The 25,900-nt window shown below is 38.8% G+C and overlaps 1 protein-coding gene across 4 annotated transcripts; it reads left to right on the top strand.

Annotated features, from left to right (window-relative positions):
• Positions 1-631: 631 nt before the first annotated feature.
• Positions 632-24,002, top strand: BEST2 (bestrophin 2). 4 transcript variants are annotated; one of them, XM_058167121.1, is made up of 10 exons: positions 632-783; positions 11,408-11,585; positions 12,809-12,903; positions 13,725-13,958; positions 14,820-14,974; positions 16,429-16,506; positions 19,532-19,684; positions 20,251-20,331; positions 21,148-21,302; positions 21,726-24,000. In XM_058167121.1, the coding sequence occupies exons 2-10, from the start codon at positions 11,434-11,436 to the stop codon at positions 22,321-22,323; spliced, it is 1,701 nt and encodes a 566-aa protein (XP_058023104.1). In that variant the 5' UTR covers positions 632-783; positions 11,408-11,433; the 3' UTR covers positions 22,324-24,000. The 4 variants fall into 4 exon arrangements, with proteins under 4 accessions (XP_058023104.1, XP_058023105.1, XP_058023106.1 ...); XM_058167122.1 differs by having other exon boundaries at positions 657-778; positions 21,726-24,001; XM_058167123.1 differs by lacking the exon at positions 632-783 and adding an exon at positions 4,858-4,966 and having other exon boundaries at positions 21,726-24,002.
• The last annotated feature ends 1,898 nt before the right edge of the window (positions 24,003-25,900 follow it).

The raw sequence follows: 25,900 nt of genomic DNA, 5'->3' as shown, positions 1-25,900 counted from the left end.
TGTGCCCACAGGCAAATTTGTGTTTGGAGAAAAAGTCCAGTATGTAGCAGGATGGATGAAGCAAGTATTCCTGCCGATGGAAAAAATGGACTATGATCAGGTCTACAAAATCACAGTATGTCAAAATAAAATAGTTTTGCTGAAGTTCCAATGAATCAAATAATTTGATTCAGCCCTCCTAACAGACATTTAGTGATTGCTCTGGTCCAGAGCCAATCTTAGAATTTGGCACAATCCTGATGAAAAGTGCTTGCTTTACTGGTAAGGCCTGTATGCCCTAGGTAAAATGCTAAGCAGTACAGTCTAATTTCCACTAAACAAGCTAAATCAATTATATTCTAGATATTATCAGTGATACACTAGATAAGAAAAATAAGTTGTCTGGATTACATAATTGGATGTTACTCATCTTGTTCTTTCCAAACTTCTAAATTCAACTACTATTTCTTTATTAAGTGGCTTTGGTCAAAATTCTATCTTGCTATAAGAAAGAAGTCTTTCTTTGCAATAAATGTTGTGATGGACTATCATAATCACAGAACATATTGCATATTTCCTACCTTACGTGCCTCATATCCTAGTGTGAGGCTTTGAAATTAGAGGTTGCCATGCTAGTTTGATCACTTAAGAGTATTTATCTGGAGACTGCATCCATTCAATTGCTAGGGTTGGGCTTTAGCAGGTACCTGCCCAGTTTATTTTACAACCAGCTAAGTTTCCCATACCACATTGAATACAGGAGCTGTTGAACGCAGATGATGCATCTCTGGAAATTTCTGTAAGGTTTGTAATGGGCGTTGGGCATGGATTAGGCCATAGATTGTGAATGGCTGGCAAAGCAGGGCTTGCTTCTCCTTATTGTCTTGTTGCTGGGTAGAGAATGCTATTTTTTTTCCTGTCCGTTGGTTTATTTAGATCAGTTCAGATGTGTTGGCCTTTTGACTTCTCTAACTCTCAGGCAGTAGAACCCTGAAGTCTGATGTATCTAGTGGGCATCACTGGGGAAAAAGCCTTCTAGAGCAAAACAGTAGCTGTAAGAAGAGAGTTTCTGTCATTTCTAGGGGGGAAAGCATGTAATTGATACTTGACCAAAAAGTTTTACCAACTTCTACCTCAGAGTTTAGAAATGATTTCTTTGAAAACTCAGTTCCGCATTTATAACATAGAATGAATTGTGATTTAAGGCTAAGGGTTGGGAGGTTACTATTTTAGTTGTTACTTTGCCCCTAGAGTCAGACATGATTGGATAAGGGAAACCTTTACTTTACTTTTTTAATACGCATTTGAGTATATGATTTTACATAGAGCTTAAAGTACTTCTACTGTTGTATTTGTTACTAATTTACAGTACATTAAAACTGATCCCTGAATTTGGAGATGATAAAAAAATATCTGTAACAAGCCAAGAAAATGTAGTTGGATTAGTTGTTCAGCTAATTAAAAACAAGCAGCCTTAAAGCTTCAAACTTATATTTAACGGAAACATGACTTTTTGAATTAACCCAAATGCCTGGTTCTCACAATATACTGAACTATTAAACAAGCCATACTGGTTGGGCTTGCACAATATATTGAATGACGTACTACATCATAGTTTAGTCTAATATATTATGCAAATTCTATGAGTAATGCTTTTTTAAAAATTATTTTGTTTCTTATACACATATTGTAAATGTACATTCTCTTATTCATAATTGATCAAACCTATACATATTTTTTCTAAAGAAAGCATAAAGAAAAAGCGTTTTTGATTACATTTGGGGTTGCTCTTCTACCCTTTCTTTTCTCTCATTTTACAACAAACCTTCTTCTCCTTCTTCTTTCTTTCCCTTCCCTACTTTCTCTCCTCTCCTACTTTCTTCCTTTCTCCTCTCCTTCCTCTTCCCTACTTCTCCTTTCTTTCCCCCACTCCTCCCCTCTTTTCCCCCTTTCTAACCTTCTCTCCTACTGAATAATGCTTCTTGGGTGACTAAAATGCCATCTATTTTGCTATAAAATACCGAGAACAGTCTCATTCTATTAGGCTCTAGACTCTAATGATCTTTTTAAAGAGTTAGTCTATAATTGGTGTGCCTTCCAAGAAACAAAGCTAGGACACACTGGTTTTGTGGTGTTTGCATCCTTTTATCAGAGTCACAAACCTGGTCTATGGCAATCTGCTTCTTCAAAGGATTACCTAAGGGAGTCAGTATGCTATAGTGATTAGGGTAAGACTAGGACTTGGGAGAAGCAGGCTGAAGTCTACTCTTAGCCATGAAAATTGACTTCCTGACTTTGACCCATCACTGACTCTCAGCCTTGCTTATTTCATAGATACGTTGTGATGATGAAATTAAGGAAGATTCTTCTATCAGTGTTTTTCCTGGAAGAAAAGCCTGGTATGAATCTAGTAAATAAACTCAACAGCCTCTAATGAGTTATTTAATAGTATCAGGGAGAAAGGGCAAAGCCAGCCACACAGATATAAGAAATATGATTCGTATAGCAATTTCAATCATCAAGGAGATAACACATCCGCAGAATCATTACAGCTGGCTTACAGCTCTATAACTAGAAATGTTTTGAGAGAACACAGGAATGATAATTTCCATCTTCCTATTCAATATTTAAGTCCTATCCCTAAAGATGGAAAAAATGCAAAAGAGATGGGAGTGTTATACTTTTGTACATGTAAATGCAAGCACTTAAATGTGCTTGTGAGAAAGTAATTCTTTTGCCTCTCCTCTTTATTTTTCTGTCATAGTTTCCAGGGCAATATAGCTGTTTGCTTGATTCATCTTTGTTCTACAAACCAAACCCTGAAGGTATTGACTTGTTAAACACTGAAGGAGAAAAAGGCCCAAAGGGGGGAATGATTCCATCAGGTTTCAAGCAGAAAAAAAGGATTATAAATTCTTTCACAAGCTTATTATTGGCTGGTTTTAGAACAGCCTGAGATTGTATATAAAGATCCAACTTCTATATACAGATCATTCCCAAACTAAATCATCAATGCAGAAAATCAATTTAAAATACTGTAACGTATGAGGTTAGAATGCTCAATGATAAGGATTTAAGGTCATGTCAAGTTTTTCTTTCTCCAGCTAAACTCTTTTTCCCAGATAATTTTCAGACATAAGTAGTTTATTTTTTCAGACATTTATTTCTGAGCAGTGTGTGAGAAATTGCATATACTGGGAATGGATTCAAGATACAGTAGAACCTCTGGTCATGAAAACACTTCTGACCATGATCAAATTGGGTTCTGACCAAAAAATTCACATATTTTTTCCGCACCATTTTTTTTGTAAGCGCCAAATTTCCCAAATTAGGTTCAGGTCACGACCAAATCAGTTTGTGACAGTGATGAAATCCAACTTTTTTTACTACTGGTTCTGTGGGCGTGGCTTGGTGGGCGTGGCGGGAGTAGCAGGGGAAGGATATTGCAAAATCTCCATTCCCATCCCGCTCTGGGGCCAGCAAGAGGTGGTTTTTGCCAGTTCTCCAAACTACTCAAAATTTCTGTACCGGTTCTTCAGAACCTGTCAGAACCTGCTGGATTTCACTCCTGGTTTCAGACCAAAGTTATGGAACGAATTATGGTTGTGATCAGAGGTTCTACTGTATTTAAGAGTTGGTCTTTCATCTTATAAATTTACCCATCCTGTAGCTGTCTTAAAAGTTGCAATTGATACTTCTTAAGTAGCAGTGCAGGTTCTGGAATTCCCTTTCTTGGGACTTGGCTTTCACCTTCAAAGTGTTTGTATGTGTTATTTTTGTGTGTGTCATACTGATATTTTGACCGAAATAGATATTCTTTATAGCTTGCTTGGTTTTACTATATACTGCTTGGTATACTGTACTACCTTGCTTTTTTTTTCTTTTTTTTTTTCTGTTCAGGACTGTATTTTTACATCAGTTTAAATGCATCAAATAGACTAGAATAGAATGTAATTTTTTATTGGCCAAGTGTGATTGGACACACAAGTAATTTGTCTTCGTGCATATGCTCTCAGTGTATATAAAAGAAAAGATACATTCATCAAGAATCATACGGTACAACACTTAATGATAGGGTACAAATAAGCAATCAGGAAACAATCAATATCAATATAAATCGTAAGGATACAAGCAACAAAGTTACAGTCATACAGTCATAAGTGGAAGGAGATGGGTGATGGGAGTCATGAGAAGATTAATAATAGTGCAGATTTAATAAATAGTTTGACAGTGTTGAGGGAATTATTTGTTTAACAGGGTAATGGCATTCAGGAAAAAACTGTTCTTCTGTCTAATTGTTCTGATGTGCAGTGCTCTAGAGCGTTGTTTTGAGGGTAGGAGTTGAAACAGTTTATGTCCAAAATGTGAGGGGTCTGTAAATATTTTCACAGCCTTCTTTTTGACTCGTGAAGTATACAGGTCCTCGATGGAAGGCAGGTTGGTAGCAATTGTTTTTTCTGCAGTTCTAATTATCCTCTGACGTCTGTGTCTGTCTTGTTGGGTTGCAGAACCAAAATATATTTCATGTTACATATTATAATGGCCATATAGTTTCCTAAAAATTATCTCTTTTCTCTTGTCCAAAAGCTTCTGCCATTCTGTGGTTCTTCCCCCTTCCTCTTCAAATTGACTCAAAAATAACCTGCCTTTTTATGCCTGCAACAATTCTTGCAGATTTTCAGTTCAATTGCTTACCTCTCCCCTCTCAATCCAGATTCAGATGCCCAGCAATCAGAGAGTTTACCTGTGGGTAGGTTGTAAAAGGTCAGTTCAGATTTCAAAGGCTTAGATATGTAAGTACCGGTATTTAAAAACCTGTAGGGGCTGCCTGAGCTGTTCCCTTTTTTGGCACCTTATCTCTAATACTTGCATCCCTAGTGAAGTTTGAATCTGAAAATCATTGTGCGAGAACTTTGCAAACCAGTCTGCTCCTGCAGGTATCCTGGCTGAAGGCAACTGCAAGACAGCAAAAAAATATTTTGCACAGGTTAGTGTTAAAATGGTTTGTTTAGGGTTCCCTGTTCCTGTAAGCAGCTGGTTCTTTTTCCTTGCTTTGTAAAATTTTGAATCCTGTGAATGTTGTTACAACCTTATGGCTTCTTTAAGAGCTATTGCATGCTGAGATCATTAATAAAATTTACTTACAGGTGTTTCTAGTTGGCCTGCCTGTGGTTTGGGATTGTAGGGGTAAAGTTTAAATGCTTGCCTTCTCCGCCTTCATCAGTATGGGAACAGAGTGTTAAACTTAGAAATACTTCTCCTTGGAGGCATTTATATTTATTCCAATATTGAATTCTGGGCTGAAATCTGGAGGAAAATCCTATCTCTTCTTTATTGTCAATTAGCTTGGAGTTGTTACATTTCTCTAGTTCAGTGTTTTTCAACCTCCGCAACTTGAAGAAGGATAGAAGTCAGTTCCCAATATCCCCAAGGCATCATGCTTACCAAGAAAAAGAAACACTGCTTTAGCTCAGTCTGAGACCCTGAAAGTTTTAATATTATAGGAAGTATATATATATAAGGTATGTTTTAAGCAATATACTGTATTATATCTGTGTATTTAATTGCTGAACAATAAGTATTAATGAAATCAGATTATTTATGTCTAATCTATACAAATCTAGCATGACAATATACTTAAGCTCATTCTAAAATTATTATTACAGTCCTTTAATGTCACCTTCAGAGTCTGATGTTGTATTTGCAATGATAGGCTATTGACAGAACTTATTCCCTGAATCGTTTACAGGAATTGGTAGAAACTGTGTTGAATGTTTTTCTTGTGGCCATTTTCCAAGGGAGAACTACATTAGAGCAGATTCAGCAAAGATTATGCTATATCCTTTGGTCTATCAACTAGCACGAGAATCTTGGTGAATTCATGTAGGGACTTAGACAATATAAATTGTAAAGGAATGAACTGTTCCTATTTGCTGAGTTCTCCCATTAATTGATGCAGCATGTGGAAAACTTACCTGTGATCAGTTTGATTCCAGACGTTAAGATCATCTAAATTTTCTGTCTCTGAGAAAGAACTTTTTGCAAGTACTGTATAGGCTCTAGCATAGTTGCATGCAGACCAAACTTGCTAACCAAAGATGCTTATTGCATTATCTCCATTTGCAAGCTATTAAGACTCATCTCACCTATGAGCAATGTTTTGGTTTGAAGATCAGTCTTCTCTCATTCATATTTTTTTTCTTCCATCCCCCAACGGCTTCTGGGGAAGGGAAGGAAGGAAGGAAGGAAGGAAGGAAGGAAGGAAGGAAGGAAGGAAGGAAGGAAGGAAGGAAGGAAAGAAAAAAAGAAGGAAGGAAGAACACTCAGGGTCTTTTGGTATTTGTTTACGGATTGAATCTCAGTCAGTGGTCAGTTGTACGACAGCCAAACTTTAGTTAAGGGGGAAAAAATTGGCTCAGCATTTACTCATTAATGAAGAACTCATTTAGATAGTCTGGGAAGTTGCCCTCCTTTAAAGGCTTTACCTTCCACTGTTAATCCAAGAAGGTTTGGTTGTTGTCCCCCCAGGGGAAGGAATCTGATTTCTCAATTCTTCTTGGAATAGCAAGTGGGGAGGGGAAATCTCTGAAAAGAATGTACCAGATGAGAGAAGCATTGCTAGATCTGGACAAGGTAAGGGTGTGCGTGTGAAAGATTAAATCAGACCCCCTTCAAAGTATAGTTAGAGGTCTCACTTAGAGTTCAAGGGTTTTGTTCTATTGGCTTGAAAGAGCAACTAATTTAACTCAAGATAAAAAGGGCAAAGGGCTACAGCTGTGCCCCAAGGTTTTGCAAGAGAAGATATTCTGATGAACGCTACATATTTTGCCAAATGCAGAACTACCAATAAACATTTCAATAATCCAGCTGAATTGCTGTACTGCGATGGAAGATCTTTTTCTAGATTTGTAGCCTGCATTTCCTTGAGGAGCCGAAAGTGGCAGATCCTGCAATCCTATATCCTGTTTCTCCTCTTACAACAGCCTTGGAGTTTGGTTGGGCTTGGAAGGAGTGATTGGTACAAAGTTGCCTAGTAGGCATCTTTGATGGTACTTTGATCTACCATCTGTAAATCAAACTGCTTTAAATAAAAAGCTGAAGTATTGGCAAGGTTATCCCAGTGCAACAAAGGAGTGTTGTGGGAATCCTTGCAGGTTTTGTTTTACTTCTCTTGTTGCTATTGTATATCACCTATAACTTGCAAAGGACTGCTTTTTATTCTTTTGAATATTTAGGTATTAATCGTGAGAAAACTGCATATTCTTTTCCATCACAGGACCTTTATTAGACTGTGATTTGATAATAATACTTATTAAAATGACTGTATTTAAATGCTGTATTTACTGTCACATTTGCCCATTATCCAAAGAATTTCTTTGGGGAATGGCAGTCCTCCTTTCTCTTGCACACAAGAAGGATGTCAATAGGAAATGCTAGGCTAACAATACCTGTAGAGAGAGAATGCCGTTCAGTTGTGGGAGGGCCAAGGTTAGCATTATAGAGATTTGGAACCAGATTCAAGAAGTGATGGCCATTGGTTCAGTCATTGTTTCTCAGCCTAACCTGCCTACTTCGTAGGATGGTTGGGAAGAAAAGGAGGTAAAGAGGCAACCACCATAGGTAAAGGAAGGTTTAAAATGAAATAAAGAAGACAACCTATTGCAACACAAGGACAGTGCAGAAAGTAATCCCTCATAGCATCATTTGATTTCAAATTTCCATAAATAAAGCAATATCATATTCAAATGGGCACACAGCTATTTTTCCAGAATTAAGTTTATAGCAGAATAACGGAGTTGTAAGGGAACTTGGAAGTCTAGTCTTCCATCTAGTCCAAGCCCCTCCTCAAGCAGGAGACCCGATAGCTTTTCAGACAATTGGCTGTCCCAGTCTCTTCTTAAAAACCTTCAGTGATGGAGCACCCACCACTTCCAAAGGCAATTTGTTCCACTGGTTAATTGTTCTCACTGTTATATTCCTCCCCTAGTTCTAGGTTGCTTCTCTCCTTGATTAGTTTCTATTCATTTTTCTTATCTTGCCTTCTGATGCTTTGGAAAATAGGTTGACCTCTTCTTCTTTGTGTCAGCTCCTCAAATATTGAAACACTGCTATCATGTCATCCCTAGTCCTTCTTTTCACTAGACTAGACAATTCCTGCAACTGTTCTTTATATGTTTTAGCCTCCAGCCCCCTAACCATCTTTGTTGCTTTTCTCTGCACTTTTTCCAGAAGTCTCAAACATCTTTTTTATACCGTAGTATTGTTGGAAGAAATATCCATCTGGGTTCAGTTCCAAGTGGGGACAAAGACACTGGAAACATGGAGGCTGCTTGGAAAGATGGTTTAATGGTGGCCAGGATCACATGGCTTGAGTTCCTGAACAGAAAAAAGGGCGAGATCCTGTGCGCTCCCTGGTTTTATGCTTTTTCTGAACTTTGAACTTTCTGGGGCACAGGAAGAGTATCCTGATTGGCTGTCAGACTGCCAGGGGGTGGGGGTCTTAGCTAGCCTTGTAGGTTGTCTCTCAAGCTTGCCTGAGCCTTGCCATGTGGTGAGTTTCTGTTCTATTGTATTGCAAAAGATGGTCATTGACAAAGGTGGGGGGGATTGAGTGAGCTTGGCTGAAGCCTTAATTGCCCATTGACAAAGGTGGGGAGGAGTCAGGAAGTTGCAGGGAGCTCCTTTGTCTTTAAAACATGTTTCTCCATTTCTCATCCAGGGAAATATATTCTGCCTTTTTAAATATTTTCTAAAATATTTCATTCTTCTAGGAGGGGGGTGGGTGCTAGATTCCTACAGTATGATGATTTATGATGTGTGTATCACCAGCAATACGCATGGTGGTATAAGAAGATGTGTTTCTGCCTTGGGAAGCACATCATGCAGTATTCAATACAGAGAAAACCACAAAGAATATGTAAGAGAAGGCAGCGTGTTATGCAGCAATATAAGATTGTTGACAATTGCACCTAATAAGGCTTAGATATGTGCTATTTAACTAAGGCATAGAAAACTATCAAGCTTAAAATAACCATGCAAACCTAAAAAAAGTCAGACCCACATTTGATGCATAGAAAATGAATAATACTTTATTAGATATTCTGTGCTTACTTTTAACAGTAACGTCTGATGTTGAAATCTTCTAAGCTATTTCAGTGAGGATTGTTTAAATTCATTCCAGCATTAAACTGGTAGAGCAGGACTGATATGCCTGCTGTTCTTTGTAGACTCTTTAGTACGTCAAAAGGTACCACCTTCTATCATCAGTTTTTATTTACATTATTGTAACTCATATTAAATGTGAAGCGATGTTAGAAGTGAGTAATTTAAGTTGGCAAAGGAAGCGCTGCTTTCTTTCTCTCAAAATTCTACCTTCAATTTTATGTACACTGAGAGCATATGCACCAAGACAAATTCCTTGTGTGTCCAATCACACCTGGCCAATAAAAAATTCTATTCTATTCTATTCTATTCTATTCTATTCTATTCTATTCTATTCTATTCTATTCTATTCTATTCTATTCTATTCTATTCTATTCTATTGAAAACTTTTTCCTTCCCTGATGATGTGCACCTGAATATGGTGTTGCCTGTCCCAATTGTACTTGTTAAGTGAGGCCCACCTGAACATTTAACCTTATTAACCTTATTAACATTATTTACACAGCAAAATTTGATCAACAATGGCTTTTTGAATATAAATGTTTAAATATTTTTTTAAAAAAATCTTTAAGATGAACATAAAGCCTTTCCTGATTTTGTCTGTCTGTTATAACAAATAACACGTTCAATACAATTGAACGTGTCCAGAAATATTTTACAAGAAGAGTTCTCCATTCCTCTGAAAACAATAAAATACCTTATCCCACCAGACTTGAAATCCTAGGCTTAGAAAACTTGGAACTCCGTAGCCTTCAACAAGACCTAAGTTTAACTCACAGAATCATCTATTGTAATGTCCTTCCTGTCAAAGACTACTTCAGCTTTAATTGCAATAATACAAGAGCAACCAATAGATTTAAACTTAATGTCAACCGCTTTAATCTAGATTGCAGAAAATATGACTTCCGTAACAGAATCATCAGTGCTTGGAATACTTTACCTGACTCTGTGGTCTTTTCTCATAATCCTGTAGGAATTTAGCTATTTCTTCCAACAATCCTAAAAGCTTTAACCAAAAACTTTCTACTATTGACCTCACCCCATTCCTAAGAGGACCATAAGGGGCGTGCATAAGCGCACAAACGTGCCTACCGTTCCTGTCCTATTGTTTTTCTTTTCTTCTTCCTATATATATATATATGCTTATACCTCCTTATATTTACTCATATATGTGTTTATATACTATATAATCTTTTTGTATGATACCTACATATATCGTTGTGACAAATAAATAAATAAATAAATAAATAAATAAAATAAATAAAAACTGTGGTTCCAGAGGATATTTCCTAGGATGTGCTTATATAAGGGGCTAATCCAAACTGTAGTTTACTGAATTAACCCTGAACCATAAAATAGCCAACTGCATCTTAGCCTAAGGTGTTCTATGTACCCAGTATTATACAATCTTCTGCAAATGCTGGTACAACTTTACATTATCATTTCAGTGTTCAGATAATGTTATCTTCCACCTGCAATCTTGTCTTTTCCTGCCATTTTTTTGTTTAGTTTTATTTTAAAAGAAAAAAAAATAGAATCCTTCCTTGACTTTTGATTTGCTAGGTATTGTCCTAGGAACACTCTTGGTTGCAAGGGGGAAACTAATTTCTCTATGCCATTGTAGAGAACATAAAAGAAGAAAGGAAGATGCAAATCAGGGCTATTCTTTTTAGCTGATAGCTGAATTACAGTGGAAAAATGGCTTGAGGGCCTGACTCTCTGACCCAGTTAAAATCAGCAGTTTTGTAAAAGGGAGGGGTTTTTTTTAATCTCCCCATTGTAAAAAGTATTCTTCCTTCCATGACAATTAGCAGTTTGGATGTTGTAATAACTCCTCCTCAGTGATGCTACTCCCTGTTCATACCTATCACTTTTTCCAAAGGAAAAACACTTTTGACAGGGGCTGAGGCAAGGAAAGCTCTTTTACAAACACACCCACTTGAAAGTCAAGGGAGTGATCTCACCAGAGCATCCTCAAGAGTTTTTCAGTAGGACTTGCAAGGAATTCCTGCAGGGTTTTCTCCTTGCCGTGGGAAAGTGCAGAGGCAAAAGGAACCAATCTGGAGGGTGTCAGGTTGGGGAAGGCAACTTAAGTTCTCAAAGGTGAGGCTGCTGCTCTGTCCAAAAGGAATGACAGGCTCTGAAAGAACCTAACATTTTCTTCTTCACTGTAAGTCCTGTTGTGAGAAACAGAGAAGGTGATCTGCATGAGAAGTTGGCATGTACGTCTAATTTGCATCTAATTCTGTGTCTCCTTCAATTGCAGGTGCACTGAGCCTCTTTCTGCCTAGCATGACTGTTACATATACAGCTCGGGTGGCCAATGCCCGCTTTGGGGGATTCTACAAGCTGCTGAGCCTATGGCGTGGGAGCATCTATAAGCTGCTGTACAAGGAGTTCCTGGTTTTCTCGGTTTCCTATTTGGGACTAAGCCTTACGTATCGGTAAATCAGGGTATCAGTAGGCATCATTTCCAGTGGTGAAATCCAATTTTTTTTACTACTGGTTCTGTGGGCATGGCTTGGTGGGTGTGGTGTTGCTTGGTGGGCGTGGCTTGGCAGGGTGTGGCAGGGGAAGGATATTGCAAAATCTCCATTCCCACCCCACTCCAGGGGAAGAATACTGCAAAATCCCCATTCCCTCCCCAGTCTTGTGGGAAGGATATTGCAAAATCTCCATTCCCACTCCACTCTGGGACCAGCAAAAGGTGGCATTTGCTGGTTCTCCGAACTGCTCAAAATTTCCACTACCGGTTCTCCAGAACCTGTCAGAACCTACTGGATTCCACCCCTGATCCTTTCCTTCCTGTTTTCTCAGAACAGCCCAAGAACTTTGGGCTGTCATTAATATTCTATCCGCATGCTCAGGTTTTATGAAATTCCTTTTCTAATTGAAGAATTACTACAGGTGGTCCTCAACTTACGATTATAATTGAGTCCAAAATTTATGTTGCTAAGTGAGACATTTGTTAAGTGAGTTTTGCCTCCTTTTATGACTTTTCTTGCCATAGTTGTTAAGTGAATCATTGCAACTGTTAAGTTAATAACCCGGTTGATAAGTGAATCTGTCTTCCCTGTTGGTCACAAAAGGGGATCACATGATCCCGGGACACTACAACCATCATAAATATGAATCAGTTACCAAGCATCCAAATGGTTGTAAGTCGAGGACCACCTGTATACCATACCATACTAAATTTCCAAGGACATTGTTCATTCCAGAAAGTGCACTTTGGCATGAGGACGTATACTGTTAAAATAATTCTACATTTGCTATATAACCTTGGCTCAGTTACTGGCCCAGTTGTAGCATAAAATAAGTGATGAGGCTACATGGAAATAAGGTGTTGCCCCTTTTCAACAACGGTGTAATTAACCTAGTTCATGAAATTACTTGTGTCAATTATAGCCTATTTAAACAAAAGAGATTTCACTTTCTCCTATTTGGGGCACTGGGTGAATATGTCTGTATTTCTTTTCCTGGCTGAGCTGCGTTGAGGTTGAAACATGAATAAGCCAAATGTAGATAATTAAGAAACGTGTAAAAGCAGTCTCTCATGACGTCTTACGGTGGATGCATGGTACCTTTAATTATTCCAATTTTTAATTCAAGCCCCAGCCATTGCCAAATAATAATTTTGTTTAATCTTTCTTCTTTCTATTTCTAGGTATGTCTTAAAAGAAGATCAGAAACGGATTTTCGAAAAGGTGGTCATTTATTGCAACAAGTATGCCAATCTCATCCCTATCGCCTTTGTTTTGGGTAAGATGCTTCATTTCCCAACCTCCCTCTCTTGCTATTTCCATTCCAACTCTTTCTCTACCCCACCCCCATCTGCCCTCAAGGATAATGGGCAAAATGCAGTGATTTTTTTTTACATATCAATCTCGCCAACTCTCTTGTTTTCGGCTCAAATATGAACCTCTCTCCTTCATTTCCCCATTCTGCCAAAGGAATGGCACAAATAAAGGATGCTGGTTATTGAGTAAATTACAAGTTGTCAATTGTTTTTAAAAGCAAAAAGTAAAAATCTTGAAGCCACGATATTGGAATTTCCTTAATTCCAAAATCTTGGCCTTTGCTCAATATTCAGGGAAAAACACAGAGCATCAGAGAAATGTACATTAGCAATGACTTTTATTGCAGAATACTGATTCTTATGGAATTATAAGAATTGCATTCCTAATGAGTAAAAGAAGTAAAAAGAATTACAAATAAAAACTTGTAAAGGGATGGGATCTAGAAGTAAAACCTGAGAATGGTTTAAGTGGGCATGAAATGCTGAATGGACTATTTGAAAAGAGAAATAAGCAATGTGAAACAAATAAAATGCATTGGCTAAAAAACTGAATAAAAAACACTTCACACATTTTGTTATGACACATTTGTTATAATTTGTTGTTTATATGTTTGTATGACTGAGTTCTGGCTTTCAGGACCTGTTTATGGTTTTATAACAAAATAATCCTACCCCCAATGAGATTTGGATTGTGGAAGTCATATTCTAATGTAATTTGGGAGGAAAGGCAGAATATAGTTTTAATAAATGAATAAATAACTTTCTCTCTCTTGGATTCACTCAGGCTTCTATGTAACGCTGGTAGTAAACCGCTGGTGGAGTCAGTACACCAGCATGCCAAAGCCAGATCGCTTGATGTGTGCCATCTCTGGAAACGTCCATGGTGTAGATGAGAAGGGACGGCTTTATCGACGGACACTCATGCGCTATTGCAATCTGTCAGCAGTCTTGATCTTGCGCTCAGTCAGCATTGCTGTGTTCAAGCGCTTTCCCACCATGGACCATGTGGTGGAAGCAGGTAAGTGTAGCACTAGAAGCCAATCTTCTTGTTGACTTTTGAAGTGATTACATGGGAACATTCTAAAAAAGATGTAGGAAATCAAAGTAAGCACTATTTAGGACATCCTTTAATTTGGAAGGTGCTGCCTGTAAATGCCATTGTAACGCACTGTTTTCAGCTTTACCCAGTCTGGTACAATCCAGATATTTACAGACCCCTCGCATCCTGGACATAAACTGTTTTAACTACTACCCTCAAAACGACGCTATAGAGCACTGCACACCAGAACAGTTTTTTCCCGAAGGCCATTACTCTGCTAAACAAATAATTCCCTCAACACTGTCAAACTATTTACTGAATCTGCACTACTATTAATCGTCTCATAGTTCCCATCACCAATCTCTTTCCACTTATGACTGTATGACTATAATTTGTTGCTGGCAATCCTTATGATTTATATTGATATATTGACCATCAATTGTGTTGTAAATGTTGTACCTTGATGAACGTATCTTTTCTTTTACGTACACTGAGAGCATATGCACCAAGACAAATTCCTTGTGTGTCCAATCACACTTGGCCAATAAAATTCTATTCTATTCTATTCTATTCTATTCTATTCTATTCTATTCTATTCTATTCTATTCTATTCTATTCTATTCTATTCTATTCTATTCTATTCTATTCTAGTGGGCTACATGGCCAGTAACCATTATTGGTAGAGCCAATGGAGACAATAATATTATAAACCAATACATCCTGAACACCTTAGGCTATGAAAGTCTGCATGAGAAGATGCTATTGTGTTTCCTAAAGAATTTCACCAATCGCATGAGTGGCATTGTATATAAACACCTGCTTCTTTGTATCTGCTTCAAGGATTCATGACTCGTGAGGAACGCAAGAAATTTGAAAATCTCAACTCTTCCTACAATCGATACTGGGTCCCCTGCATTTGGTTTACCAATTTAGCTGCACAGGCCCGTAAAGAAGGCCGCATACGTGACAACTGTGCTCTCAAGTTGCTCATGGAGGTGAGGTTTGGAATCCTAGCATTTGAATTACAAACTTTAACTAGTTTAATAATTATTTCCACTTCCCAGAAACTTCTAGTTTCTGGTGTTCCAACATTTCTGAGCACTTTCTCAGTCATCCATAATGCTTAAAATCCTTCTATAAAAGTAGAGGCCTGGCATTTCAGAAGGATCGCATCAGTTCCTTTCAAGGTGGCCAGCAGCAAGGAATTGTTGGAATTGTAGTCCAAAAATATCTAGAGAGGACCAGGCTGTCTGTTTCTGTTCTGTTCTGTTTAGTTTGCAAAACAGGGTCAGGAGAGCTTTTCTTTGAGATGCATTAATATCTATCATTGAGCCATCATTGCCACCTCTCATCCTAGCCATCATTTGTTTTGTCTCAGATGGGGAGAGTGATATCCAAAGTAAAATATAAATGATCGTGTGGAACAAATATTAGATTTTGTATCCAGGTTCCAATTAGGTTTTTAAATGAACCAAAAGCTAGGAAGGCTATTTAGTGTAAATTCCAAGGCTATATAGTACTTGGAAAAACTATAGAGTAGATTATAAAAAAGGTAATTCTGTGAGAACCTTGAAAACAATGAGCTAATCAGCAGAAATTATGGATTTGTTAAAGTTACTCCTGTAAGATTTAATCTTATTGGATTGTGATAGTGCTATGGATATACCGTATATACTCGAATATAAGCCGATCCGAGTATAAGCCGAGGTCCCCAATTTTACCCCAAAAACTGGGGTAAACTGGGGACTCGAGTATAAGCCGAGGGTGGGAAATGAGGCACCTACCGGTTGGGGAAACCCTCCCTCCCTCAGCTGAGAAGGCTGGTGGCTCCCCCGCCCCGCCCTCTCACTGCACCGGCAGGGCTTCCCCGCGCCGTCCGGTAAAATGTGAAAAAAAGAAAAAGAAAAAAAACTCGAGTATAAGCCGTATAGACCCGAGTATAAGCCGAGGGGACGTTTTTCAGCACAAAAAACGTGCTGAAAAACTCGGCTTATACTCGAGTATATACGGTAATTCATTTATATCCATATAAATATCCAAATAAGCATTTGACTAAGGACTCAAAGCTAGGCCCTCTCTTGACCCCTCCTTCCAGCCTAGCTGGCAATTTTCCAACATCTACAATGTAACTACTGAACTACTGTAACTACAATGAGACTACTGAATAGTACCTCAACACTACTTTCCAGAGCTAGGTGGTGCAACTACTGAAGCACCAAATGTCCAAGTTGGAAGATACTATATATGGCCAATTTTTATTAGAAGTCACTAAGAAATTCAGGAGAATCAGCAGAATCACATTTCTCTGCCTCGATCCAGAAAAAATCACTTTCATTTATTGATTTGAGTAAATCTGTTCACATACCTGAAGGCATTGTGGAAAGCTATATGTAGTTGTAGAAAATTCTTGTGCCACATACAAGCAGTAATGATTGAATTCTCCCTCCAGGAACTGAATCATTTTCGTGGCAACTGCAGCATGCTTTACCACTATGACTGGATCAGTGTACCATTAGTATACACTCAGGTAAGCTGTCGGACTCTGAGTACACAAATATTTTTTCACTGGTGAATGTTTAAGCATATCCTATTGTTGGCTTTTCTGGTTTGTGTGTCCTTTTTCTCTTGTTTAGAACAGATTAAAGGATTACGACCAGATTTAAGAGAAAACTGTTGATGGGAAGGTTTATCATCTTTTACATCTAACAATTCTGTTTTGTGGCTCTCTAGACTTAGGGTACACATCTGTACCCTATGCAACCAGTTATTTGTCCAGGTTGCAGACAGCAGTTGGAAAGAACATTCTTATAAATGCAAGGGATTGCAGTTTTACGAGAAAATCATTAGATGGCAGAAAAATAATTAAGTTTATCTTCTATCCCCTCTTTCCTAATGCTCTCATGATATATTGGGACTAGAATGTTGAGAACTCCCAATATATATATGGTCATTGATTGGGAATTCTGGGAGTTGTAGTCTATATCTGGGAAAACAGCATCAGACTATCTTCGGCAATGTATACTATTAAAGCTTACTATCAGATTAATGAACAACAGAGATGGAATCGCTATAGAATTCTGTTCCACACAAATATATTTTGTACACAGCATTGAGGTTTAACTGACTGCCAACATTCCAGAAGATAGGCTCAAGATACAGAAGGATCTTGACAGACTTGAACATTGGGCGCTATCTAACAAAATGAAATTCAACAGTGAAAAAAGTAAGGTTCTACATTTAGGCAAAAAAACCCAAAATGCACAGGTACCGGATATGTGGTACCTTGCTCAATAGTAGTACCTGTGAGAGGGATCTTGAAGTCCTAGTGGACAACCATTTAATATGAGCCAGCAGTGTGCAGCAGCTGCCAAAAAAGCCAACACAGTTCTAGGCTGCATAAACAGAGGGATAGAATCAAGATCACGTGAAGTGTTAATACCACTTTATAATGCCTTGGTATTGCATTATATTGCATACTGCATTCAGTTTTGGTCGCCACGATGTAAAAAAGATGTTGAGACTCTAGAAAGAGTGCAGAGAAGAGCAACAAAGATGATTAAGGGACTGGAGGCTAAAACATATGAAGAATGGTTGCAAGAACTGGGTATGTCTAGTTTAATGAAAAGAAGGACTAGGGGAGACATGATATCAGTGTTCCAATATCTCAGGGGCTGCCACAAAGAAGAGGGAGTCAAACTATTCTCCAAAGCACCTGAGGGTAGAACAAGAAGCAATGGGTAGAAACTAATCAAGGAGAGAAGCAACTTAGAACTAAGGAGAAATTTCCTGACAGTTAGAACAATCAATAAGTGGAACAACTTGCCTGCAGAAGTTGTGAATGCTCCAACGCTGGAAATTTTTAAGAAAATGTGGGATAGCCATTTGTCTGAAATGGTGTAGGGTTTCCTGCCTGGGCAGGGGGTTGGTCTAGAAGACCTCCAAGGTCCCTTCCAACTCTGTTGTTATGTTATGTTATGTTATGTTATGTTATGTTATGTTATGTTGTTATGTTATGTTATGTTATGTTATGTTATGTTATGTTATGTTATGTTATGTTATGTTATGTTATGACTGACAGCTATACCAAATAGCATTTGTGAATGATTCTGTATCATTCTGAAGGAAAGTATTAAGTGGCATCCCCAGAACTCTGTCATCAGCTCAATTCTATTCAAAAACGCGATCTGAAGAATAGGATGGAAAGGATGCTTGTAAATTTTGCAAATGACACCAAGCTAAAACAATTGGCTAATATACCAATTAGTATATTGGTATACTATTTTAACCTGCCCATTTTTACTACATTTTCAACTCTATGTTCCCACCAATTTTTCATTATTGGTACATGGTAATTTTTATAGAAGCTCCATGAATCGTTTTCATGGAATATGTTATGTTGTATTTATAATCAATTCGTATGAACTTGTATGAGCTGAGTATATGATCCACTGTTTCTTCTTCTTTGTACAATCTGCACTTTGAATCATTTTGACAATTTTTCAATTCTGGCCTTGATTCAAATAGCTTATTCTTGGGTAGCCAAAATCATTACCATTATTTCAAGCATAATTAATATGTTGCTGTGATTTTAAATATTGAACGCTTTAAGTTCAGTCAATTTTGAATTGTGGATTATGGACACAATGATTGCATGTGTATTGTAGCATATTTTTATTTTATTTTATTTTATGTAACTGCCTTAGTAAGCTTTTGCCTTGAAAGATAGTGTACAAAGTCTAAAACCAGCAAGCCACTAAAGCCACAGCTAAAATTGGCCATAGACCAGAGTTGGTACATTTAGAACACTTTAAAACTCTCATACTTTAAGATGTGAAACAAGCATGTCATGAATTCTATGGATAATATATATTCTCTGTCAGAGTACTTAGGTGCACAATAACTCTACCAGAGCAGAAGTTCCCTTAGGGCTGACAATTCTCTCTCTGGTATGTTTATCGGGACACTTAATTTTGGTCTGCCTACTGGCAGCAATTATACCCAGCAACCTAACATTTTATCTACAGAGTTACAATGCTGTCCTTTATAAACTAGTAATCCAGGATATTTCGCTTACTCTAGAATAGCCATACTTTAATTGTTTATTTGTAATCCCTGCTTTACAAAATGTACTCAGGATGATATACAAGCTATTAATATTTAAATTAGTTATCAGTGCCTTTCTGCGTACATTATTGGTGAATAACAAGTGGGGAAAAAACTTTTACTGTTCTATTTTTCAATGTTACATGAAGATGTAGACCTAATTTTCACTGGTAACTAAATAGGGAACGGTAAATTATTTTAGGGTTTTTTAAATTATCATGGAATTAAATGTATAATCTAAAAATTAGAATCATCATAATTTCTTCTATTAACATTGACCTAAAAAGAGACTGGAAATATGTTCTGTTTCTTAGCAGTCCTAATTAAGCAAGGATTAAGCTGTACTCTAAATTGCATCCTAAGTAATTATTGTAATTAAAAAAAAACCTTCAATCTGAGCAAAGTAGCCCTCCACCTTTTCCTTTTCCTTTTCTCTTTTGCTCTGATAGGTGGTTACCATAGCTGTATACAGCTTCTTCTTTTCTTGTCTAATTGGAAGGCAGTTCCTCGATCCAGCCCAAGGTTACGAAGGACATGACCTAGACCTGTGGATTCCTGTTTTCACCCTGCTTCAGTTTTTCTTCTATTTTGGATGGCTCAAGGTAGGACAGAATGGAGCTGGTTAATTTGCAGTGATTGCTGGAGCATTTCCTACATCACTTTCCTCAAGCAGATCTTGCCTGGATGTGTCGAACGGGAGTTCTTGTCATGGCTATGTCAAAGGTGCTTTCTCCAAAAGGCGATTGGACTTTCATGGAAAGTTTTTTTCTTGGAAAACAATTTGTCTCTCATCCAAGAATCTTCTTAAGTTCTTGAATGCTTCTTTGGTGAGAAGCGAAAGAAAAAAAAATAAGAAAGTCTAGTTGCCTTTTGGAAAAAGCTTCTCTGGACAAAAGTTCGCATTATCTCAACTACTGTGGCTCCCAACCAGTCCTTTCACTATTAATTACTGTATTGAGAGCCAATATGACTAATGGTAATCTTAGGAGGGAATGACTGGAATCCCTTAGCTTGAAAAGCTGCTGTAAAGAATTGCTCAGGGCTGGGCCAGGGAATCTGATTTGGGGCAGAGGAAAAAGAGATTTAGCAGAAGATTGGGAGGCTCTGTACAAGGTTAGAAACAGAGACAGACAAAGGAGCTATCTTTCCTCATTGTGGATCTTTGCAGGTGGCTGAGCAACTCATCAACCCTTTTGGAGAGGATGATGATGACTTTGAAACCAATTTATTGATCGACAGGAACTTCCAGGTAACTCCCAACCTCTCTCTCCTCTTTTGCTAAGGATCGGCAAATGTTCTGACCTGGGATTCCCCAAAAATCACGAAGCAGAATCCTGATCCCAACAAAATCCCTTTTATTAAACAAATAGTGAATTCCTCTCATTCACCTTCAGCAAAGTCTTTCAAGGGAGAATTTACAGTCACAGACCTTATCTGGCTTGGAGAGCTGCCAGGCTGATATCTTCAAAACTTGGCAAAGAGTCTCGGAGAGTCACAAACCAATTAGGTGAACTAATTGTCTCGTGCAAACTCCACTCCCTTTTCACTCCTCTTTTATTCCCTCTGGGAGGGGCCATTTCATCGGCCACCTGTGGCCTTACTCCCAAGTCGACCCTTGTTCTTTAGCTGTTCCCTTCGTCTGGCAACTCTGTGCATGCGCACACTGGGAACAGGCTCCAGCTGTTCGTCTGCCTCACTGATGTCTGACTCTGAAGGCAGCTGATAACTGGCATCCGGCCCTGGCCCCCTCTCTGCCTCAAAAGCAAAGCCCTCCTCAGAGCCTTCCCCAGGCTCCAGGACTGGCCCATGTTCCTCCCCACCCTCTCACTGTCCGAATCTGCTCCCAGCTCTGCTGGCCACTGGCGGACCACAACAGCAAGGCAGTTTTCAATGAAGATAAATTTTTCCATGATCCAATAGTTGTAAACCTGTCCCCTGCCCAACAGCTGAGATTCTCATCCCTCCCTATGCCAATACATAGATATCCTACAGACATATTGACAGACAGGCAAACAGTATTGTCTGCCTGCAAAAGGGATTATTCATGTTCGGTTTTCTTCTGAAGGTCTCCATGATGGCTGTGGATGAAATGTATGGAGATCTGCCTCTCCTGGAGAAGGATAGATATTGGGATGCCTCAAACCCACGAGCCCCCTATACGGCAGCTACAGTTTTTCTGTTGCAACAGCCATCATTCCAAGGCTCCACTTTTGATGTGACGTAAGGATTTCTTTATTCTTTGTGCGGTGCAAAAATTATTATTATTATTATTATTATTATTATTATTATTATTATTATTATTATTATTATTAGTAGTAGTAGTAGCAGTAGTAGTAGTAATAATAATAATAATAATAATAATAATAATAATAATAATAATAATAATAATAATATGATTAACTGGTAAAGAAACAAGGGGGAACACAAGGGAATGAATCTTTTGGGTTTTCCTTATTTGGGATAGATCAACAATCTTTTCCCAGTGTGTCTGAAGCTCCCCATTGGTGAGACTGTAATTGTACAAGCATGATGACTGTGAATTTCCCACGAGGGAAGCTCTGTCACTTTCTAGTAATGGAAGAATCTATGGATAGTGCAAAATGGTGGCGCAAATTCCTGCAACCGCTTGTCCTTGCTTTCCAGACTGGCCAAAGAGGATATGCAGTTCCAGCCTCTGGAGGAGATTGCCGAGGGCCTTGAACAGAACCGCCATGTGCCTGCCCACCTCTTGAACCGACTGCTGTCTACAGCTCCTACCTCAGGAGGCTTTGGACGCCGTCTCTCTCTGCTGAAGCGCAAGAACAGCTGTGTTTCAGAACCATCAACCACCTATAGCTGCCTTTGTCAGGACATGCAGGCCATTGACTGCACCTGCACTCCGCCTGCCAGTCAGCAGATGCGCAGTAACAGCATTCCTTTCATCCCTGAAGGGGCGGGTGACTCTGGCCACGATACCAGCAGTCCAGGAAAGGAAGCATACAGTATTCTTCCCGAGTCTCACATTGTGGAGCTGGGTGAACTTCCTCAGAGCGCTTTGGGCCAGGAGAATGTTACAGCTGCCCCCCATGATCCAGAGCCCCTAGTGGATACATCAGTTAATACAAATGTTTTGTCCTGGCCTCTCCTAGAACATGACTCGTCAGACAGTTCCTTCCTTCACAACCCAAAGGACGTGCCCAGCAAAGGGGTCAGCTATCCCCCATGGCTGCAGAGCCCCATTGAGGAGGAAAATACGCCATGAGCCAGTTATTGGGTATCCACAGGTGAGATGGAGTTACTCCTTGGGACATCTTGTTATGGTGATCTTATTGGAAGAAGGCCCTGAAAGGAGGGACCAGCAGAACTGAACACACTTTCATAAAAACCACCTTTGTAGCAGGGACTCGGTGGAATTTTAAGAGATGTTGTGCAGATACTCTTAGCAAATACTCTGTTCCTACCAAAGAACATGCTAGTTTTAAACCTTGCTTTTAACTTAATAGACTACATACGAACATAGAGTAGGTGAGAGTATCCTACTGCTTTGCAGTGTTGGTGAAATGTTTATTTTTCTCATCAAGATGAATTAAGAAGGAAAAAGCCAAGATGTGTAAATGAATTATATGGTACCTTTTTCTTTCACAATCCTATATAGTCTCAGCTGATTTAAAACTTAAGCTTTTATGTTTTATTAAATGTTTGTTTGTAAAACATTGAGATTTTCAAATACTTTAAAACTTACCTTCATTCCTTACACCTTTAACAAAGTAGTGAGTAACTGCATTCTGCCAAAAGTTTGTCATTTTTAAATTCTGGCCTCTGGAAAGCACAGGAAGAATGGCAGTGTTTGTATTGTTCATGCCAGAGGCACTTTCATTACTTTAGCATCAAGTAATAACTTGCATAATTAGGGTCTCTACTGGCCTTTAGAAGGTTTACATAAAACTTACCAAAGGAGGTAGGGAAAACTAGACTTTAAAGGATCTCATTACAAACCTCTAGTACAGTGGCCCAGGGACTAGGGAGCGGTCCTGTGGAGAAAGTTTTTCTGCGGATTGGAGAGATGTGTGGTTTTGTATGCTGCCTGCATCTTGTGGATGGGGTATCACTTGTTTGTGCAGCTCAGTTGCTGCTCTAGTAGTCCTGGGACATTGATGGTGAACCTTTTAGGCACAGAGTGCCCAAACCGGAAGGCGCACATGCCAGAGTGTCATAAACCCGACAACCAGCTGGGCAGCACACATGCACGCCTCGGAAACCCAACAACCAGCTGGCTGAGCTGGGGTGATGGTGCGTGTGACCACAGAGAGGGCTTTGCATGCCACCTACAATTGTCGATAGAGGCTTTATTCACAAGTATAAGAATACTCATCAGGCTTAGGTGCTTTTCCAATTTTCACAGATTTAGCATTGTTTCTTGAAAAGATAAATGTTGAATTAAATATAGTCTGATCATGCCTAAACACTGGAATAGCAAATAAAATAAAAATTGATTTTAAGAACCCTTGAATTTTAAAACTATATCCTCCTACTGGAGTATGTCATTTATATCCAAGTCAGCTATAGCAGCGGTCCCCAACCTTTTCCACTCCGCGGACAAGCAGTGGCAAGGGGGAGAGGGGATGGTTTTGTGTGTGTCCACCGCTTGTGCAACCTGGTTCCCAACAGGCTGTGGACCTGTGCCAGTCTGTGGACCAGCGGTTGGGGGCTCCTGAGCTATGAACACTGAACCTGAACACTTTTAATAATGGAGCATTGTGGTGATTAATTTCATTTAAGAAAATCTACACAACTAGGGATGGCCTAATTTAGCACAAAGCTAAAAACGGACTTGATTTGTATTGGTGCAAACAGCAGCAAGAACACATTGATTTGTTTTGCTTATTGTGGTCAAAAAAGTAGAGAGACATCATTCAGTAATCTTGCTGAAACCAACCAGGAAAGCATACTAGAACCTTGTATATAGGACTGTTAGTTCCATGATAGAAAGGAAAGAAATGAAAGCACTATATTAATCTTACGCCATGTACTATACATCTAACCGTTAAGTATTAACTACTACTAAGCAAAACATTTCAAATTTGATATATCACTGTAAATAATTGAATGGCACTGCTGAGTTGTCAAAACACCAGTTTGGTGCTTTTTCAGTTCTAGGCTTCGGGCAGTTTGTTGTGTCACCAACACTGGTGTATAATCTTAATAACCAAATTTGATATAAAAGATGAAGATTGTTAATGCTAGTTGCACTTTTCATTTCAAAGCTAGACAACTTTGAAAAATATTGCGGTTTGTACATAGCCCAGAAAGCTTGAAAAACAGACTATATTAATATTATCTAGTTTATTAAAGCGGTCTTACTTCTTAGATTAGGCTAAGGGATGCAACATACTGAATTTTTAAAAATAATTTCTTGTTTGAAAGAAAGCTATGAATCATTATTATAGGATGATAAAGACTTGAAAGACTTCTAGAACAGGGCTGTCAAACTTGCAGCCTGTGGACCGGATGCGTCATGGCTGGCCAAGCCCACCCCGGGTTTAGCGAAAGGGAAGTCACAATACATCATGTGATGATGTGTCGCGAGTTTCACAGCCCTGTTCTAGAAGGTAACATACTGTACTTGGTTTAATCTTTCATATATCCTCTGAGCTGTCTGGAGTTGTCAGAGTGCTGCAGTGTTCTAGAAAAGATAGAATTCTTCAGGATAGTTTCCCTTAAAACAGACAGATGTCTTTTATTCAATTCCTGTCTGAAAGGCAGAAAGAATTCTCATTTTCCCTATTACGTCAATAATTTACTATATTGAAACAATTTTTTTTACATAATTTCAGATACACCTCTCAAAATATTTACTCTCATCACAGGGGTCCCCAACCCCTAGGTCGTGGCCCTCTACTGGCCCTTGAGCCATTGGGAACCAGGCTGCAGAAGGGGTGGATGAGTGTTCGTATCCTCAGTTGTGCAAGCAGTGGGTGTGCACGTCCACTGCTCATGCAAATGGAGCTGTGTGCGCGCTTGCCCATCATTCACTCTGAACTGTCCCTTCTCTGCTGCTAGGCGGCAAAGTTGGAATGTTTGGATCAAGGGTCTCCAACCTTGGCAACTTTAAGACTTGTGAACTTCAACTCCCAGAATCCCTCAGCCAGCAAAGCTGGCTGAGGAATTCTAGGAGTTGAAGTCTACAAGTCTTAAAGTTGTCAAGGTTGGAGACCCCTGGTTTGGATAACTGCTCTATCTAATATCTAAGTCAAATATTCTGCAGTAGGCAGTACTACTGTTATAGTTTTATGGTAATTCTCCTTATCAAGAGAGTTAGCATTCTCTTAACTAAGAGTTAATGTCGACAGAAGTTTTTTCCCAACACTGGATGCCTTGGAAAGCCACACTGCTTCTAAAAGTTCTTTTAAGAGATTTTTCTGGTTGCTTCTCAGCTGAAAATACTATGCTCAGAACAAAAAAATACTAGTGACTATGTGGCAGCAATAATGGTTGTGTAAATGGCAATAAAAAGAAAACAAGGGTCCTACCTTGGAATGTATTTGATGTTAGATCCTAAAATTCAGATTCCCCTCCCCCGAAGATGCCCTTTGCAGACCAAAGGAATATATACCATTTGTTTATTTTACATAGGAAGACAAAAGTTTTAATTTTAAAATAATGACTAAGGCATGATAGCACTTAGCACAGCGGTGAAATCCAGCCAGATCTATCCGGCTCACGCGATCTGGTCGGCTCAGCGACGGGAGGCTCTGGCTGGCCATCTGCCTGGACGTAATCATGTACCATTTTTTACCCTCTGCACATGTGTGGAGGAGGCGCATGTGCTCACATTTGCG

The sequence above is a fragment of the Ahaetulla prasina genome, chromosome 2, assembly GCF_028640845.1.
Source record: "Ahaetulla prasina isolate Xishuangbanna chromosome 2, ASM2864084v1, whole genome shotgun sequence".
Classification (NCBI taxonomy): domain Eukaryota; kingdom Metazoa; phylum Chordata; class Lepidosauria; order Squamata; family Colubridae; genus Ahaetulla; species Ahaetulla prasina.
This window is presented reverse-complemented; position numbering and strand designations above follow the sequence as displayed.